Source organism: Drosophila grimshawi, unplaced genomic scaffold (assembly GCF_018153295.1).
Source record: "Drosophila grimshawi isolate 15287-2541.00 unplaced genomic scaffold, ASM1815329v1 contig_848, whole genome shotgun sequence".
In the NCBI taxonomy this organism is placed as follows: domain Eukaryota; kingdom Metazoa; phylum Arthropoda; class Insecta; order Diptera; family Drosophilidae; genus Drosophila; species Drosophila grimshawi.
The window spans coordinates 18002352-18023165 of record NW_025063692.1 but is presented as its reverse complement, the minus strand read 5'-3'; the positions used below and the strand labels follow the sequence as shown (position 1 = coordinate 18023165).

At 39.7% G+C, this 20814-nt stretch overlaps 1 protein-coding gene across 1 annotated transcript in view; it reads left to right on the top strand.

The window, feature by feature from the left end:
• LOC6564659 (basement membrane-specific heparan sulfate proteoglycan core protein) overlaps nt 1-20814 on the top strand; it is a 63794-nt gene that overhangs the window by 3572 nt on the left and 39408 nt on the right. The window contains 1 exon segment of the mRNA XM_043216315.1: nt 2243-2462. Within this exon segment, the coding sequence (XP_043072250.1) occupies nt 2342-2462 (121 nt within the window). The 5' untranslated portion in view covers nt 2243-2341.

Sequence of the window (20814 nt, the reverse complement as noted above, 5' to 3'; positions counted from 1 at the left end):
GTTGCTTTTTGTTGTTGCTGTTGATGTTGCTGTTGCAGCTTCCATTGTGTTGCAATTCACCAATTATTATGCGTAGCACGTTGGCTAAGCCAAAACTTGGCTACCTCGATTGCCGCTGTTGTTGCCCACTTAATGCCGATCCGAGCCAAGCTAAAAGCATTCCTTTAATGTTAACTTAATTGAAGCATAGCCAGCAACAACAACTAACGCAGCAGCAGCAGCAGCAGTAGCAGCAACAGCTTTTTGTTGTATTTCATTTAATAATTTAAAAAATATATACGTATATATATATATATATTTATATATATATAAACATATGTGTATATGCAGGCATTTTGCCAAACACCGCATAAACTACAAAGCTTTTACGCGTATCTCATAGATACGGATACCGCAGCCAGACTAGCAACAACAAAACGAACGAACAGCAACAAAACCTTTCACGTCACAGCATTCAAAGCATTCAATATTCAAGCATTCGAAAATTCGAACATTCAACATTCGACATTATTTCGCACTCATAAAAGCGCAGATGGTCAAATCACCCCCCACTCACCCCCCTGACCGAGCAGCGAGCACACATGGCCAAAGGTATAGCGAGAAGTGGAGGGAGGTGGGCGGGTGCTTTAGGGTGTTCAAGTTCAAGTTCATTACAGCACCACATGAAATCGGAATTTTTTCTGCGCTCATTTATTTTTTATTTTTTTTTTGTTGTATTTGCTGTATAATATTCGCGCAATTTGTTGTAATTTATGCGCAAAATTTTATGCAATATTTGCACAATTTGCCGTAGCGTAGAAAGAATGACAGAGACAACAAGAGAGTGTGTGAGAGTGAGAGAGAGAGAAAGAGAGAAAGAGAGAGACAGTTAACGAGTTAGAAGCGTTTTGTGAACTGGGCAAACATTTTCCCAACTTTTGACATTTTTTCCATTTTTCTTTTCTTTGCTTAGTTGTTTTGCAAGAAGTTGTCAGAAAATCTACAAAATGTCTTTCAATTTGTGAAAAAAAAGTGTTGTTTTTTAGCTGTGTCTGGTGCCAGCAAATAGTTAATTAAATATCTAACAAGATATTATAGTTGAATAATGTCCTAAGCAAATTGCATATGATCTATTCGAGTTTTCATAAAATGCAAAAAAATAACCTTTTAAGAAAGAAAAAAAAAAGAAAGAAAGATTAAAAATTAGGGAAATAAAAGAGTATCCTCCCAGAAGGAATTCACACTTCATTTTAACAACATATACATTTTTTAATTTATTTATTTGCTAGCTGATATTTATATTTTCAATTGACATTTGATGTTGAGCGTTGCACTAATCGAAATTGATTAGAAAACTCATTCAATAGACGCGCTACCATTTTTTAGCAGCCAAGATTGCTGTTTGAGGTTAGACGCTTTTCTTGCCAGCCCCGCCCCTCCCTTGCACCCCTCCACACACTAGAAACGAATGCAAAGAGGAGCAGAGAATAGAATGGAATTTGAAATTTTGATGCCGACTGTCGACAACAATTGAACAATTGAATGCTGATGAGGCGCGCGCAGCCTGCCAAAAGCGAGCCGTGAATATTTCTTCAATTTTCCGCAAGTTTTCCTCATCGTTTTTTTTTTTTGTATTTTTTGTTCGGTTGCCCTTTTGGGCGTTTGTTGTTATTGCTGTCGTTGTTGTTGTTGGGCATATGAAAATATTGCGTTATTTAAAATTAAGCAACATTTAATGTGCTCCAGTTGCTGCCCCCCTCACTTTGACTCAGTGTGTGTCCTGTGCCGCTTGTTTTCAGCTCTTTTCTGTTTGGCTTTTCTTCTTTTTTTTTTTTTTGTGTACAGTTTTTCACTTTTACACCCGCATAGACAAAGGCGGAAGTGTCCCCAGTGCGGGGTGGGGCGGGCAGCCTCTTCATTGCTTTCATTTGTAACGGAAATGCTTGTGAAAATATCCCTTTGTGTGTGTGTGTGTGTATGTGTGTATGTGTCCTGCTTTGGCTGCTACAACTGGTGTCTGCTGGGCGTTGGATACTTGGTGTTAATGCGTTGACTTTGCCCCGGAAACATCTCCACTGTCCGGTGTTGCCCCGTCACCCGCTGTGAACTTTATGCGCTGCCAACGGTTGGGGGCACAGTAGTTTTGTTAGGCGGAGGGTGTGGGTTGTATTGCCAGCATTTGTTTAATATTTGTATTTGCCACTCCAAGAGCTGTCGCTGATGCTGCTGCTGCTGCTGCTAAATAGGCTGCAATCTTTTGCAGTTGCGGCTTCAGATCAGGGGGAGCGAGTGAGAAATCTGTGCGAAGCAAAGCAAACCAAAGACCAAGAACAGGAAAAAAGAAACTGAAAAGTTAAAGGCCATGGCTAGGTTAATGCAGCCCCTGGCAGCCACGTGGCTGCTTTGGGCGCTGCTCGGCGCTGCACTCGTTGAGCGGCTTGGAATCGCCGAGGGGCATGGCTGGAGCAACTGGAATCCTATTGGTAAGTCTGTAAATCTTGTCAAGCTGATCGTGTTTTGCATTTGCGATCGGTGCGCTTCTAATCAATGGAACAATCATAATAATTACAATAAGAACAATAGCAACAACGTTGCGGTTTCTGTGGCTGCACACACACAAACACACAGACACACACACACACACACACACACACACATACACATACATTTAGGGCACACACTTCGATTGTGGTTTAATTAATTTCAATCAGTGAATGGCATCCGCATTTAATTGCCGCTCAATTGCGCGAGATGCGATGCGACAGAAGATGCAACGGCAACAACGAAGAATTGCCCTGAGCAGCTGCACAGATTGGCGCCCGCAACAGGAGTCGCTAACACACACATATATACACACACACACACACGACAATGAAATAGTTGATGGCATATTCGTTCACACTATCTTTCGTCTCAATCGCCGTTGTTCTCAAATCTAGGCTAATTGTTTGTCGCTTTTGTAATAATGATGCCAGCGACCAATTAATTTGCACAAACATCTTAATTTATAAATAAGAGAAGCAAACACACACACACACACACACACACACACAGACACAGACACAGAGATACCGAAGAGCACTCAAACATTGCGAGGGCCACACTTGAAACTGGGCTTTCGTTTCGGCTATGAATTTCAGCCGCATTCTTTTTTATTCGTACTTGACTTTATGAGCACTTCGAATGCATTTGAATTACACAAGTGCGAATGCATATGAAAAATCATCAGTGAAATTCTTATATACAATTTTCGATATTTTTCAGTTTAAGTCCGCATTCAACTCAAGAGTTGATCTCAGCAACACAAACAAACTGCAAAAACATACTCAACTGAAAGCAAAAAAATGAACGTATGTGCATTTTCCCATACGATTCAGTCACTTAACATTGTTAAAGTATATTGCGAATTTTTGAAATTCGCACCGAGTATTTTAGTTTTTTTTTCCCCTTTTTTTTTTTTGCAATGATTTATCGAATTTCATATCAATGTGGTAATTTTACCACTCACGCGGCTACAACTGAGTCAGCTGAGACTGAGATTTTTTTTTGTAGTTTTGGGTAATTAGCTGAAATGAAGCATTCGTAATATGTCTCAGTAAATATGTCAACGGCTACAGCTAATAAGGCAAATAAAGTGCAAACAAAGTGCCATTGAATTCAAGTGCATGATATAATGTAGACACACATACAGATGTATATCTTTATATCTATATAAGCATGCATCTGTGTAAATAGCTGAGTGGCTTTGTGACATGTTAATATTTCCTGATTGTAAATCTTTTGTTTTAACAAAGAACTCAAGGGTATTTCATTGGTCACAGGTTTATCTGTTGCTTATTGTCGTCCTATGCACTTCTCACTTTCTAGGCCTTTGGTCACGGTCAGCGCCAGCCTCTTAATGAATGGCAGGGAAAGAGTAGCAGAGAGCGAGATAGAGAGAGAGAGAGAGAGAGAGAGAGCGAGAGAGAGAGCGAGAGAGAGAGAGAAACGAGAGAATAGCTTCTGCTAGCTAAACTGATTTGGTCATTTGATACACAGGAAAGACAATGTAAGCAGACAAAGGTACATAGAAATTAGAAACTGTAAACTGCAATGTATGTGTGTGTGTATGTATGTGTGTGTGTGTATGTATGTGTGTGTGTATGTATGTGTGTGTGTGTGTGTGTGTGTGTGTGTGTGTCTGTTTGTAGTTAAATGTATTTGCAACAATGTTATCCTTGACTTCATTAAACGGCATGTGTGCTGCCGCATCTTCGTGTTTGTATCTGTAGCTATGCACATATGTATCTAGATACAAATGTAGCTATCTGAATCTGTATGCGCTGCCGTTGCTGCAGCTGCAGCTATGTAACTTTATCTATGACGAATGCATCAGCAGCAGCAACAGACGCAAATTAAATAAATATAAGACCCAACCAATGTTAAGATAACAATATTTATTTTGTTTTATTCGCCCGCCCCCCCCCCCCTCCCCCACCCTTTTTTTGTCTGTTTTCGCAAAAATAAATGCTAGTTATCTTTCGTCGTTCTTCAAATACATACATACATGTTGTTCAAATTGACATGAAATGAAAAACGAAATCAAAAATGAAATGAAATAATTCACAAACGGGTTTTTTTCATTTTATCGACAACAATTGTTTGATTTTGAATGTTCCTGAGCATTTTAAATTTGAGTTTTTAAATTTGCCTCATAAATGGCGTTAAAATTTTTTCAAATTGATTTTGAAATACTGAAATTAATGCGAAAAGTGCTTTGAATGAGCCCAAAACTGGATCAGAGATATGAATAGCTAGGAAAAATCTCCAACATTTCATATCTGATGCCTCGATAACTCAAGTTCTGTTTATGACAGAAAATGTGGTCGTCAACTTGCAACTTGAGCAACTTGAGTGTCTGCTGTTTAGTGCTTATTATTTTAATATAATATTTGTTTATTTTATTTTACACTAAAAGTCGTTAATTTATGTGGCCTGAGCGACTTGGGCTTTTACGCTCTGGTTTCTAGTCTGCGCATCTCGAATGACTTCATAATTTATTTTTCTTATTTTGTAACACGGCCGCTAGAAATTCGCTCTCCTTGTTGTTGCTGTTGTTGTTGTTTGGGTTGCCTGCAAAATGTTTATTTTTAGTACAATGCAAAGCCCAACGCCCACACACATAGACGCACACACACACAGACGCAGACACACACAAATACACAGACACGTATGTTATTCAAAAGCTGCTGCACAAAAGCTTCAACTTGCGATTATTTGCTGTTGTTGTTGTTGTTGTTCTTCTTCTTCTTCTTTTTCTGGTTGCCTGCGTCAAGCGCTTCCTGAAGAAACCCACAAAAAGCAGCGATTGAAGAAGCAGCAAACAAAAGCTGAAAAAGTAGAAAAAGCAGCAGCAGCAGCAGCATTAAATGAAATGAGCACCGAAATGAGATCTGCTATATAAATAAATGATGCGACTGCTACTGTGTGTGTGTGTGCGAGTGTGTGCGAGTGTGTGTGAGTGTGTGTGAAAGTGTGTTTGTCTAGCTGCATGCTCATGCGCTGATGTAAGCATGGTTCAAGTGTGTGTGTGGGAACACAATTAAAAGTGTGCAATACTTTTCAGTGAATTTCTATTTGTGTGCTGTTATGTGTGTGTGTGTGTGTGTGTGTGTGTGTGTGTAACAACGGTGACTGCCACAAACACAGTTAACAGCTTCTTGTGCGCATTGTTGCTGCTGCATTGTGTGTGTGTGTGTGTGTGTGTGTCTGTGTGTGAGCATGTTGTGTTTGTTTGTTGTGTTGACAACAAACTCCACATTTCATGGCCAGCTCCAGAAGGAGACGGAGATTTCTGCTGCTGCTTCTTATTTGTTTGTTTGTGTATTTTTCAAATTGTGGCAACAAAATTAAATTGCAGCGCATAAGAACTCTTTGACTTTAACTGCCCAGCGGCGCAGCACAGTTACTAACTCTGTAACAAAATACGCTCATACAAAAAAAAAAAAAAATTGTCTACAACTGTAGTTTAAGCTGTAGCTGTAGCTGTAGCTGTAGATGTATCTGTCGTGACGGGCCTCGTGTGTAATTTGATGCTTATGCCATTAACAAAAATGTCAAAATGCCATTGGGCATGCAACCACGCCCACAGCCGCTGTACCCCTTCCCCAACCCCTCACAAGGGGGCACCATGTCGTGGCACGTAATTTGCTTGCTGGGGCGCGTGCGAATTGTTAAAAAAAAAAAAAAAATTCTAATAAAATAACAGCAAACTGAAAGAGCAAATAGCGCACACAAAGAACGCCGAGGCGAGAGAGAGAGCTGCTGCTGATAAGAAAGTTTTCTATATAGCATATATATATATATATATATATATATATATATATATATATACACGCGTTTGTATTTGCTTCTTCTTATTCGCAATGAGATTTGATTTTTGTGTGTGATTTTGTGCGAAATGTGTTTGAAATCTAGAAATGTAGCTGGCAGCAGCAAAGTCTGCGCAACTTTTTTGCAATTCCCGTGTTAGCCCTGCCATCCGTGTTTATTTTTCCATTTTGATCATTTCCCGAACGAGACAGGCTCATACAATGCGGCATAATGTTTAGCTGATTAAATACGTGACTTCATTCTATTGTTGACAAGTTCATTTTGTTGCAGTTGGCTAGCGCGACTTAAAGCTGCACTCCACAAATAAATAAGTCGAAGCTAGCTGCAAATTTATGAGCTACACACTTACAGTTACAGCATATGCAACCAGATACAGGCAACAATAAGCAATAAGCTGCTAGCTGCTAGCTGCTGGCTGCAAGCTGCAAGCTGCAAGGCACAAGCTACAAGATACTTTACTTTAGCTGTCATATTTCGCATGCAAATTTATGCAGCTGTCTTTGGCGTTTGACACGCGAATTGCTGAACTGGGCGCTGGCTAAATAGAATCGATAAATCGTTCAGCAATCGATTACCGATTAACGGCGCACGACTTAACCTTGAGCCCAAACATGACCATGACTCCTCCATGCTCCTCTCTTTACCCTTACCTTACCTCAACATCAAACACCAACTTCAGCTCAATTGCACTTCGGCACTTTTTGGAGAATATTCAGCTGTATTTTGACAGGCAAACACTTCTAACTAAGGTTTTTTGTTAATACACGCAATTAATTGCTTAGCAACAAATGTACACGTGTATCTGCAGCACTTAAATTTGCAATTGAGCATTGCGTCGCATACCCTGTAAATGAGCGAGAGCTGCACACATAACTTGACAAAAATATTTAAAAACTTAGATTCGTAGGCAAGAAGCAGCTCAAATGTTTATTATTCACATTTATTTATTCAATATTGTTTTAAAAAGATTTTAAAAAATCAAAATGTAAAATTAAAATAAAATTTACAAATTAAATTAAATAATTTTAAAAGTGAGAACGTAAATTAAAGATTTAAAATGGAAAACAATAATAAAATAAGGTAATTAATCTGAACGAAGTGAAAACAATAATTCAATGAATTCAATTCAATCAAATCTGAATCTGAAAGTCGGGGGTATGAAGATGTTAAAGGTCCAACATTTATTACAAGGATTGGGGAAACCCAAAAAAAAATAAGAAAATCAAATAGACAATTTAAGGAAAGTAAAACGATAGGGAAATTCCAGCCAATTAGAAAAAAAAAACTGAGCTTGGAGGAAAAAAAAGTGGAGTTTGCATTATCGCAATTCGCAGAAAAAGAGCAAGTCTCGAGGCACATGCGAGCAATTTGATTAAAGAGCTGCAAAGCAATGTAACTGCATGGCAGTCTAGTCTGTGTATCTTGGTGAATTCAATTGCAATTGCAGGGCATTTGTTAGTCGTGCATTTGTGCACACCGCATTGCATTTCCAGCTTTTCTTGTCTTATGCAAATCGAGGCACAGCAGCGACAGCAAACAGCAAACAGCGACAACAATGTTGACTCGACTGACTGACTGACTGACTGACTGACTGAGTGAGTGAGTGAGTGAGTGAGTGACTTGCATGACAAATGACAAGCTCAGCGAGAAGAATGAATTTACGAGCGCAGTGCAGATATCGCATAAAGTATCTTACAGATACACATATACACAGATATACAGATACGACGCCACTGGAGCTTAGCTTGTTGCATGTTACAATAAATTGTTTGCGCTGCGGTTGCGGCGCGTTTGGATTTTTGTTGCATTGTGCGACGCAACGCTATCGAAAATATTCGCATAAACAGTCCAAACGATTCACGGGCCACTCGAAAAGCACTCAATGCTCAATGATAATGATGATGATGACGCTGATGATGACGATGGGCTGCGCTCGCCAAGTGGGCGTGGCCGATCGCATATATATTAATATCTACGCATAAGTTTTGATATTTAAAGCTCGCTGGAAAAGCGATTTGAGTTTCTAGATTCTTGAGTATCTTTTAATTTTAAAACTATTTGCACACTTTCAGTTTCACTTTATTGTGCTTTTTGCTACATATTTCTCAGTATCCTTAAACATTATTACATTATTTGACTCATCCTTAAGCAGTCAAACATCCTTAGCAGTCAAACTAAATTATATTTCTTTCTCAAATAATAATTAGTGATTTGGTTATTTGGCTTCAATCGGTGTACGAACATACTTGAGCATCTTTAAGTTAGTTGATTACTTTTGCAATTATTGTGCTCAGCACGCGCACTTGGCAGGCAATTACAGGATGACTGTTGGGTCTATGATCAGCTTGTATAGAAGAGTGAGTAAGTGAATCGCTTGAATGGCTGCATAAATTAGTGAGTATATTTTAGTTGATAGTTGTTAGCTGGCACACACCTGGCCATTAAGCGGCAATTTGCAAAATTACAGGGTATTTACAGAGTCGACAAAAAACAACAACATTAAACTAGCAATGCACGCTGCGCCTTTTTGGTAACGAGTTTACTGGGTTACTGCGTGTTTTTTTTCTTTTTTGCTTCACGTATCTCTTGCGATGCGATCCATGCACGAGTTGAGTTGATATCAGCGCTGTTGCCAACGACTCCTCCACCCCTTTACAACCCCTTCCTCCACTCTGTCTCTCCCGCTCTTCCTCTCTATCTGCCTCTCTCTCTCTCTCTCTCTCTCTCTCTCTCTCTCTCTCTCTGTGTATCTCTGGGTTGGCAATTGCTAAATTACGCCAAGAATTTTAATCGAGCGTCAACGATAAATGACAGCGACGTCGACGCAGCTGCGCAGAGATCGCTTAAGATGCACAGATGATAAGCACCGTGGCTGGAGAGGAAGTGGGGGTGGGTAGGGGGTGTAAAACGGGACTGGCACGAGCAAACTTCTCGTATGACATACGAACACAGTTTGCGCCGTCTCGCAAATTGCAATTTGTAATTGCAATTTCAATTGCTGGGCGCTTGACATCATCGCCTGATGCAGTGCGGCAGCTGCTTGATGCAAATTACCGATGCCTGATGTAGCAGCAGCAGCAGCAGCAGCAGCAGCAGCAGCATTAGCATCATAAGTTGCGCGTGCCAATGTAAATGCCATTCCCATTACACACACACACACACACACACATAAGACACCACACACCACACACTCACTCAGCTCGCAATCCTCAACGCAATCCGCATCCAAATCCAAATGCCATTATCCATCACAACCACAAAAGTGCCGCGCAGCTTAGCTATAAAATCTGAAATCTGAATGAGTTTCATACAAAAATGTTTGACTGCAGAGCGGGGGGTGAGGGCGGGGCACATTAATATGAAGCTATGAATGCATTCGAACAGTGGACAGTGGCATTTGAGTGTCATGAGTTGCAGTTGCAAAATAGACTTAGATGTGTTTTCTTTTTTTCGATATCATGAACCCAATGAATATGGGTAAAATGGGTAATTGGCAGAAGGAAGCATCTCCGACCCCATAATGTACACATATATATTCTTGATCCCCAACAACAGCGGAGTCGATGTCAGAGACTATTAGAAGTATAGATCTAAAATTGTGGTAAATATTTATATATTTAACAGCTGGTTTCAATGCATATCGTTGTCACTCGTCACTTGTTCTTTGTTCTTCTGATTTGGGATAATTATTGCATCCGGCAAACAATGCGATTGGCTAATCGCATTTGGTTCGCTCTGAGTGCACTGTGAATACAAATTCACTATTCACTAATAGGGGTATTATGCATTTTAAGGGATTCAAATCTGCATATGTCAACAACATCTCGAATTCAATTTGCATTTTTTATTGCTTGCAACTGACTTAACACCTGACATTACTTGTGCTCTTATTATACGAGTATGCAATAATTATATAAGTCAATTATTGAGACATACAAAATCAAGTCGAATATATTAAAGTAATGTGACTGATTCACATATTCGGTAAGGGTCTGAGTAATGTGACCATGGAGGATATGAGTACACACACCTCAAACGTCACGCGGCGCATGAAAAGCGTGATGCATAATAATAATGATAATGATAAGAAATTAAATAAAACGATGGCAATGAATAAGCAGCTCAAAAGTCATAGACGGGCTCGCTTGATTAGTAGATACTCTATAATAATTTAGAAACTAATTGACTGATCTACTTTTGTTTTTCTAAATGAGATGTAAAAGAAATACACAACTTGACATCATCCGTTTGGGGAGTTTTTATTAATTGATGAACTACTGTTATCACAGGCTAAAGTAAGAAAAATTATAATTCAACTGTTGAGAACTGTGAAAGAATCTTAGGTTAACTTAAAATCTAAGCGTTAGCTTTATATATATAATAGAAATCGGACAACGACTTGATCAGCTTGAAGACTTTTTATTATCCGATTAAATATATATTTTTCAGTTACTCGGTTTTTTTGTTACGGTTTTTTTTAAATTTAAAAGCTAGCTTTTTGCTGATAGTTGACTTGACTTGTGATCTTGATTAAGAACATAAATACTTATGGTATATATGTATATAGACTCTGAAATCTTTGTCATGCATTACTCTGCTGATGACATACATTGACCCAATTATATACCCCGTTTGCTACCCCTTTTGTGGGGGCACTTGAAAACTGATAGTGCTATTCATAGAAATATTCCTATTTATAGCTCATAGAAAATTATAACAAATGGATTAAGACGAATCGAGCCAGCTGAGATAATACAAAACAATGAGCAATGCAGTAGCTATGATGCATTGTGATGAACACGAGTTGATGATGTGAATGTATTCGTTGTTTCATTTTGTTTGTTGATAAGATCATAGAAATGCATTTGTAGTGGTATCATTTGTGGATTGCATAATACTCCTGAATATATGTGAATACAGTCAGATTCATATTGATACCAGTCAAAGTAGTCAGAGTTGTGTCATTGTCATGACGACATTTAAAGCCACATTTCCTGAGATCACGATATTTGCAGAACAAAGCGAGAGAGAGAGAGAGAGAGTGGGAGGGAGGGATAGAGAGGGAGACGCTCATCAGAAAGAATTCATGAATATTGCATCATAGCTGACATGTGTATGAATATGAATGAATCACTTGCGCTGCCTGCTATAGCTGCATTTGAATATTAGCTGTGCAGGGGCAGGCAGGGATGCTGCGCTGAGGGGCTGAGGAGCTGAGGGGCGGCGGTGCTTTCAGATGATATGTGAGTCAATTCGTAGGACAGACAGTTGGCAATAGAAAATTTGCGTTCAATGGAGACTCTCAAATATTTGACCACAAATTGTTATTATGATTGTTGTTGTTATTGCTGCTGCTGCTGCTGCTGCTGCTGTTGTTGCTATTGTTATTGCTGTTATTTCTGTTATTGTTGTTGCTGTTGCTGTTGCTGTTGCCATTGCGTGCAGCTCGCGTCATTCGCGATGATTAATGACAATTTTTCGGACATAGCCGTGTCCATGTCCGTGTGAGTCTGATTGCCTATCACTCTCCCACTCTGTCTCCCTCTCCATCTCTCCTATTTTCACTGTGACCTCTTCCGTCCTCTCTCTCCCTCTATCTGTCTCTTTCTCTCTCACTCCCTTTGCGTGCTGTGTGTTGTTGCTATCTCTTTGGACGTCTCTGTGACCGATAATATTTAATTGCGAAGCGATATATCAGAAGATAGCGCAACACATGATGAGCTCGGCTTGGGAAGGCCATTGGCAGCGGGAGCAGGGGTCGCTGGGCGGTGGTTGGGTGATGAAATTAAATAAAATACATAAAGAAGAGCAAACATGACAATAATTATACAGCATAAACTTACCATATTTAATAAATGCAGACATACTTTTATATATATAAATATTCGTTGGCATTGCCATAAAATATTGTCGGCAAGTTGCAAAAGAAAATCCGCTGACTCTAAAATAATCTGCCAAGCCAAGTGGCAAGTGGAAAACGAAAATGTAATGCGTTATGATTCACAAACACAATGTGTTATGGATATTCATTGGCCACCAGAGGCTCAAAAAAAAAGTCTGCCCCATATTTATTTGAACTCTTTTAGCATTTTAAGCTATTGTTTGTTGAAGGGATTCCCGAAAATAGTGTTCTAGTAGATGGCATTACTGAGGGGTTGTTTAATTAGTTTTAATTTCTAATTACCCAATTATTTGATTATTTCACGACTCTTCAGATCGCAGAAAACGTGCCGCTAATTGTGTGCCAGTCAGCAAGGGTAAACATTGAAATTGAAAACTTCTCCTCAATTGGGTGGTAAAGTTTTAAATTGCCCCCAAAATGTTGATTGCTTTTACTTTAAACTTTCGTAAGCCACAGTAGGCATGGTAAGAAATCGAAACTTTAAACAAGAATATGCATATATGGAAATACGCATACGCCGCGTTATCCAAAACAAAAAGACTGACAAAGAAACTGACAGACATTATAAAAGTCACACAGATTGTGGATGACTGGTATTGCTGTGCTGACATTTGGCCAATTTCAAGGCATGGGGCATTAATTGTTGTTATTGTCTTTGTTGTTGTTGTTGTTGTTGTTTTACTGTAGTTGTAGTAGTGGTTGCTGCTGTTTGTGGTTGGTTGTTGATGCAGCGGGGCGCGGGGTGCAAAACCGCAAAAAAAGTATTTAAGAAAGTTGGCGAACAACTTGGGCTGCCTGGTTTTGGTGCCAGGCACACGCTGACACTTTTACTTCGTCAAGGGTGATGGGGGGGGTGGTAAGTAACCGACGACAAGACCAGCGACCGCAACAACCGCAAGAACAACAAAATCCGATTGCATTTGCAGGCGACAACCGATTTGATTTTTTTATGTGTGTGTGTTTTTTTTTTTTTGTGGGCAGCAAATGGCAATTATTGTTTTGCAACTGGACTCTGTTGTCAATGGACTGCAGCAGTAGTTGCAGACACTGGTGTGCCACTGGTCTACCTGTAAGGGACGCGAACGATGGGAGGGGGCCGGTTGGATGGCGGTTGCGAGTTGGGGATAACCGCAACCTGGGCACAATGATAAATTTATTTAATTTGCCATAAATTGCTCAAGTAACTAAGACGACGCACGCAATGTCGTGGCAGCAACAGCCCAAACCACAACGCGCAACCCCCGATACCAACTCCCACCCCTTGCGTTACCTTTTGGCGGGGCAAAAGTTGTGTTTCATTTTTTTGTATCTTTTTTTTTGTTGTATGCAAAACAAGACACAAAAATTAACGTTTGTCACATTGCGCAGGGAATGCGACAAATCAGTGGCAACTTGGCAACTTTCATTGGGTGCTGCGGACTGGGGTTGGCTTGGAGAAGGGGTGGGGATTGAAGAGGCCACGCTCAATGGCAGGCAGACAATATGTCTTCATACACACACACACACACACACAAATGCGAGCGTTAAACAATTTCATCGATTTTGTGGTGGCATAAGACACAAAAACCAAAAAGGATTTTAATGCTAAATGCAAACGAGCATGCGCGACTGCTAGATATGCTGTAAATTAACCTAATCAACTGATGCGACGCTTCGTGCACTGATCCTAAGTAGAACAACTCTAATTTAATATTTGAAAACAACTTGCATCAACTTGCACTCGGAAAACAATCGCGTTGAATTTTAGAAAATCGCCAATAAGCAAGTTTTTATTGTTTTTAGAAAGAATTTCTAGATATACGATAGCAGTTGACACGGAACATGGTGGATGTTGCCAGAAACTCCAAGAATATCCTAGAAGCAGGATCATAGTAATCTAACCTCAAAGTTTGGCATTATAATTGCGGTAGATATGTGCTTTTGTGCATTTTGGAGGCGGGAGTGGGCGTTCTTTGTACACATATGGAAAACTTAGGCATATTATTTCCAAATTTAAGAAAAATGTAACCGTAAATCAAGAAAAATAAAAATTGTGCTTTTGATAAATATTATTTTCTGAATAATTGGTCGAACTTTTAAAATGCAGCGCGTTTTTTTTTCTGAGTGTCACAGCCGTTCATAATACTCTTCAGCAAGCGTTTACCGAGCACAGGGTATACACTGACTTTTGGAGTTGTGGAATTTGGCCAACAAGTTGGCAGTTGTCTGTTGTCTGTTGGCTGTTGGCTGTTGACTGTTGTTGCCACTGATATCGACTATGAAGCGCAGGCTTACAAGTATTTATGCAATGTTTACATTGTGTGTTAATGCCTATGCCCCCGTGCTAGTCATTCTATCTCCTCCCGCCTCCGTCACGTGGCACCGTTGTGCACGCCCCCCTGTTCCGCAAACAGAGGCACATGCAAAGGCGCACTTAAAAGTGCAGACGCCACATAATTGTCGCCACTGCAGCTGCAACACAACTGAACTGACAACTGTCGCTGCTGCTGCCGTCGCTTCTTCTTCTGCTGCTTTTTGACACGGTTACCCCACCCATCTTTCTCTCTCTCTCTCTCTCCGTCTCTCTGTGTGTGTGTGTGTCAGGGCGCATCCAATAGTAGTCGGTTGCAACCAGGCCAAACTTTGGGCTCGAAATGCCCGACGGCTAATGACTCATTAAATAACGCGCTTGCGGTGACGTTGCAACCATGCCCATAAGGTGGCATGGTCTTCTTACAACCCGTTACCCACCCACCCCGCCCCATGCAGCACATTCTACTGCTTGGCCGTGTGTGCATATTCATGAGCTAAGCGACGTGAGCAGTAGCTTCGTGCTAAGCTGCCATTTTGACGTCGTCCTCGTCCTGCCAGTGTTTACACACAAAAACAAAGAGTATGGCGGAAAGACAGAGAGAGAGAGAGAGCGGAGCGGAGCGGCATTAGAAGTGGAAGTGGGAGTGGGAGTGGGGAGAGAGAGTGCACTTGAATGACAATGAGTGTGTATATGGGTACGATTATGAATATGAATATGACAATCAATCAAGCGAGCGTCAGTCGAACGCAACTTGAAATTCGTTTGCTTAAACCACACGACAAAACGACAAGAGACAGGCGACAGACGACAGACGACAACCGACAAACGACACACGACAGACGACAGACGAACAAACTGACAGAGACACTGAGAACCGACACGAAAGATACTTGACATGAATTTTGTGGCAAGTGGTTAGCTTCCAGGCAGCCGGGGTTATAAAACTAAGAAATTAACTCGTTTACTTAATGTGCGGTTCAATTTAATGCACAATACACGCATGCCATCGCCAACTCGCATTTATATTCAATAGATATGCGCAACAAATATAAACAAATAAATTATAAATCAAATGCAAAGAGAGAGAGAGAGAGAGAGAGAGGGCTCGACTAGCGGACACCCTTTCCTATCCGATCCTAATCAAAATGTTACTGTTGATAAAAAATATGTCAAGAATTATTATAAATCAATTGGAAAGGTTTGCCTTCTGCTTGTAGCTTTTATTGCAATCAGAAATCGATTTGTTTCGATATTCGCAAACCGAGGCAGTTGTCGATTAAATGAAATAACATCGACCCTCCCATCTAAAGCGCCTTGTCTATTGTTGCTGTTCAAGTATCTATATACTTTATGGGGTCAAAGATGCTTCCTTATTGCTCTTTCTTAGTTTTGCACAATTTCATTTCACCCGTTTTCCCTTTTTTATTAGGGTTCAGAATATGCAAATATTGCTTTATTTTGTTCATATTCAAAAGTTTAAAATTCACATTGTATTATTGTCAGCAATTTAAACATTTTGTAGATAGAAGTATAAGTATCTCCTGTGAGCTTTCATGATCTCATTGTGTAACTTTTGGGAGCGTATGCTTCTAACCTATTCAATTAACAAATAAATCAGACATTTATTAAAATAAAAAAAAAAATCGATGCTGGCCCAAAAGATTTTGCTTTGAATTTATTAATATGAAAATGCACTTGAGTGTAAACTTAACTTTAGACTGAGCTTCAGTACTATTTAATTAGCATTTCGTTCGATCAATTGTGGGGGGGTGGGCTTTAGTTGTTGCAAGGCCAATGCTGCCTGTCTGTTTAATTTCCGATTGGCGCAAGCCCATCTCTCTTTTTTAGCAGAGGCAGCAACAAATTAAACATGCTGTAATTACTCGCACGAGTGTGTGTGTGTGTGTGTGCTTCAAGATCCTTTTGGACACATCATCAACAGCTATATTACAGTTATATACATTAACAGTGAGTGTCACATTTACAGTTCCAATTGCGGGTTGATTCCGCTTGTCTGGAAAAATATTGCGTATACGCGACGAGCAACGCACGGAAATCGATTATGCCATGACATGACGGCAAAATGCTTATCGCTTATAGTTTTTGGGCTTAATTAAAGCAACGGCTAGTAATCGCAGAAGTCTACAAGTGAAAAGGGAGGTCTGCCTAATAACTCATTTGCATGGGTGAATGAAACTTGTCAGTTTATTGCGTGGCAGACTTTAAGCAACGCTTCGAACCGAAATTGCTTTAAAGCGGTAAAAGGACCATTTTTTTTAGTCCATTTCGGGTTGGGCTAGGGTGGTCTAGAAACGAGGTGGAGGGCGTTGTGTCTGTTGTGTGCACTTTGTAGCAAATAAGTGAGTTAATGAGTCGATCAGCGCACACCGAAAATGTCGCTGAGTGGTTGAGCGAGTCGGTGACGGGGTGACGGGGGATACAGTGTCGCTAACGAGCAATAATCAAATCAAAATACTTTTTATTACTACCAAATGACGACGACAACAACCACAATAGCAACCACAAGAAAATTTGTTAAGCTGCTAAAAAACAAGCGCTTTTAAACGACAGCAGCAGCAGCAGCACTCTCACATACACACACACTCACACAGATGGGATTGTTGGCTGTAGAGCAGAAGCAGAGAATTAAAATGCTTTGCAATTTACTTCTTAAAGATAAGACAGATATCATGCCTTATTCAACTTATATGTTAAGATAGCATAGATCGTTGCATCAAATAGTACAGGTAGATATATATTTATATGCTGGTATTAAATAAGGTATACGAGATTTCAATTAATTGCCCATGAAGAAGAAATCGATTAATATAACTATTAAAAAATAGTATAAATATTAAATAACCCACTAAAACAGTAATTCTCGTATATATAGTTACTTATTTTATAGGTCAGGCAAACTCGATAGCTTTCAACAGTTGAATCTGTCAAATTAAAACAAATTCAGTTTTTATTGTAAATATTTAATATTTATATGAAGTGTTTAATTTTATTATTATTACTAGACCTGCGACCTAATTGGATCTGTTTTGTTCCATTTTTCACTTACAGCTCTTCCATTAACTCTGATTCTTGCAGGAATTCCAGAATTTTTGTCGCGTTAAGGGTCTTTATGTGTTCCGAATTTAGGATATGTTTCAATAGCATACTTCATCTTTTTCTGTCTAAGGCGATATTTGGCTTATCTTAAGTCTGGTGCCTCTGCGTAGCTCGATTGCTGCATTTGTCTCCTTTGCGATTTTTTCGATTTATATTTAACTTATAATTGTAAAATTTGTTGTACATCTAATGAGGCATTTTATGCTATCAATCGATTCACATAATTTGGGCATAAAAATTTAACTATTAAGATTTATGAGCAGTTTTCTTGATTTTACTACTATAAATCTTTTGCGATTTGTTGCCCTTAACCGCTTTACAGAGTAGCTTGGTAGTCGAGTCAGCGCGTGTATTTGCTTTGTTTTATATTGCTGTTGTAACTAACCAGCAGCAAACAAAACCCCAGGGCTGGGTAACCCAAACATCTAGTCACCCATTGTGCACCACCCGCACCACCTGAAACTCGCACTCGCACTCCACTCCACTCAACTTTGTTTGTTTGCGGTTTTGGCTTGCGCGCTTTGCGTTTTCCATGCTCGGCGTATCAATTATCGTCTCGAATTTAGTACCTGGCCCCAAGTCAATTTGCGTCTCTCCCTCGCTCTCTCCCTTTCTCTCCTTTTCTTTCCCTCTCTCCCTCTCTGTCTCTCTATCTTTGTTTTTAGTTTTCGACTATTGCTTTTTATGTGCTGCATACTTGCAGGCGGCGCGCTTTAAGTTCCAGTGCAACTGGCTGCAGAGAAGATGCAGCCTGACATTCGCTCACACACTTTCAAACACTCACATATTCATTCACTCATTCACTTGAGCTGCTGTGCGCCTGCTGACAAGCCTCTCATTACATGCTAGAGAGAGAGAGAGAGAGAGAGAGAGAGGGAGGCGTTGATTGAGAGACAGACTGAAGCAAGCAGCAGAGAGAAATTCCACACGGTTATTTGATACTTCAAGAAACAGTTGCAGCTGCTCCTGTATGTTTTCGTGTGTTTGTTTGTGTGTGTGTGTGTGTGTGTGTGGCAACTGCTTACTCTGCCACAGCACAGTCAACAGGCGTACAGCAGCAGCAGCATCTGAAGTCAAACAAATTCTGTTGCAACTGTGATTTGACTGCGACTGAAGCCAAATTCTGTTTGCCTGTTTTGGCAAATGTTGGCCAATTTGTGTGAACTTTTTGACCTCTGTGGCAAAAAAATAAAATGAAATAAAATAAGTAAGCACAGACACACACACACACACACACACCCACAAATTACGTTTAATGTTGGTTTTGTTTATTTGCTTGGATTTTTCTTTTGCGGATTATAAATGCTGCACGTAATTTGTTTACCCATGTCCTGAGCAACAAACGAGCCGGCAAATGGCTTACCACCCGTCTGTCCACCTGTCTGCCCGTTTGTCTGCCACCCTTCCCCCCCTCCCGCCCCTCTCGTATCTCCCGCATTCTAAATCTCCTTCATAATTGGAAGCCTTTCTTTTACATACATACCCTGTTCGCCTGAGTTGGGCGACAAAGAGTAGCATAGAGTTTTGATTGGATACGCAACAGATTAAGACATCTATTCGTAGTTACAGAAGTCACTCATATCTATATTAAATTGTCCATCCATCTTGTTTTTTTCCTTATATTTCAATTTATTGATCAATTTGCATCTATCCTTTTATCTATAGACACATTTCAGTATATTTTATCCATTCAAGTATCTATCAGATCTGTCTATCTGTTATATGATTATAACATATCTATACATAAAACAACTTATATATTTAACTTACATTGTTTATGCTCATATCTCACTACATTCTACTCTAACTAAATATATATTTTTGCAACTTTATTATTTTCTTAGTTTATATTTAAAAAACATGGGCATCTCATCGCCGAGCAATCGCTTCCTTTTCTTACTAGTTTTTTGATTATATTTTTATATTTTTTTTTTTTTTGGGCTGATGGGATTGGCAGTTAAATCCGGCAGCTGCCATATGTTGGCCATTATTGAATCTTTAATGTCAATAAGCAAAACCTTTGTTTGCCTCTCACTCGCTGTCTGCACCTTTTTGCTTTCTGCTTCTCTCTTTCTTCTTTCTCGCCTGTCAAATTATGTTGCATACTTGGAGGCGCCGCAGTGCGCCGCCAATCGCAATCGGAATTGTCAAACTGCATTCGCTGCTGTGAAAGACATGTGTGGGGAGAGGGAACGGGGTACGTCAGGTAAGGGGCACGGAGGCGTGCCAATTGCGCCACAGACCAGACAAACTTCCTATGTGCATGCTTACAAAAGCGTAGGCCGTCGGAGAGAAAAATAATAATAAGAAAACGCTTTTGGCAGCTTCGTGTTGCAAATTGCGAGCTGAGTAAAAAACTTTGACGATTTGTAAGCGCCCAAAAAGTAGTTAAAGTTGGTGCTGCAGTTAACCACGACGACGACAATTGTTGATTTCTGTCGGCCAATGGCCCCAATCAACCACAACCAAAGCTTCAAACCAAAGTCAGAAATCCCAAAACAAAAACAAAAAAAAATGCATTTGCATTAATTGAATGCGCCAAGAATAACCCAACAACAATTAAAGGAAAACAACATTTAAATAACAATAAAAATAATAATAAATTTGCCAACAATGAAAGACATGAGGTAAAGTCAAAACGAACGGCAATCTGCAGACAAAATACACTTTGCATAGTATGTTGATTATGGTAAGCTGATTATGTTAAATATGATGAGAATCTTGTTTAAAGGATACACAAAACATTATGTTGGAATAGTTTGGAAGGAACTTATTGTATCCGATGGGATTATGTATGAAGAATTTGAACTAATTGATACTATAATGAAGTAAAAGAAAGCACTTTGATTGACATATTGAATTACAAAATGAAGTTAAATAATCAATATCAAAGGCTAGAAACTGCGGCAATAATCTATGACAACTACAACTACAACAACAATAATTATTATTTTTTTTATGTGTTCGTCCGAGGAAGCAGCTGAAACAAATTTAAAGCTGGCTCTGATTACACTTGAGCTAAGTGACACTCCCCCAAGTTGTTGTCCGTTGGCTGTTGTCTTTGCTTTTAATTAGCCTTTGCTCTCTGTAGATACCACTCACACCCTCAACTCCCTCCCCCCCCCCTTCCCCCTCCCATGCCTTTATCACT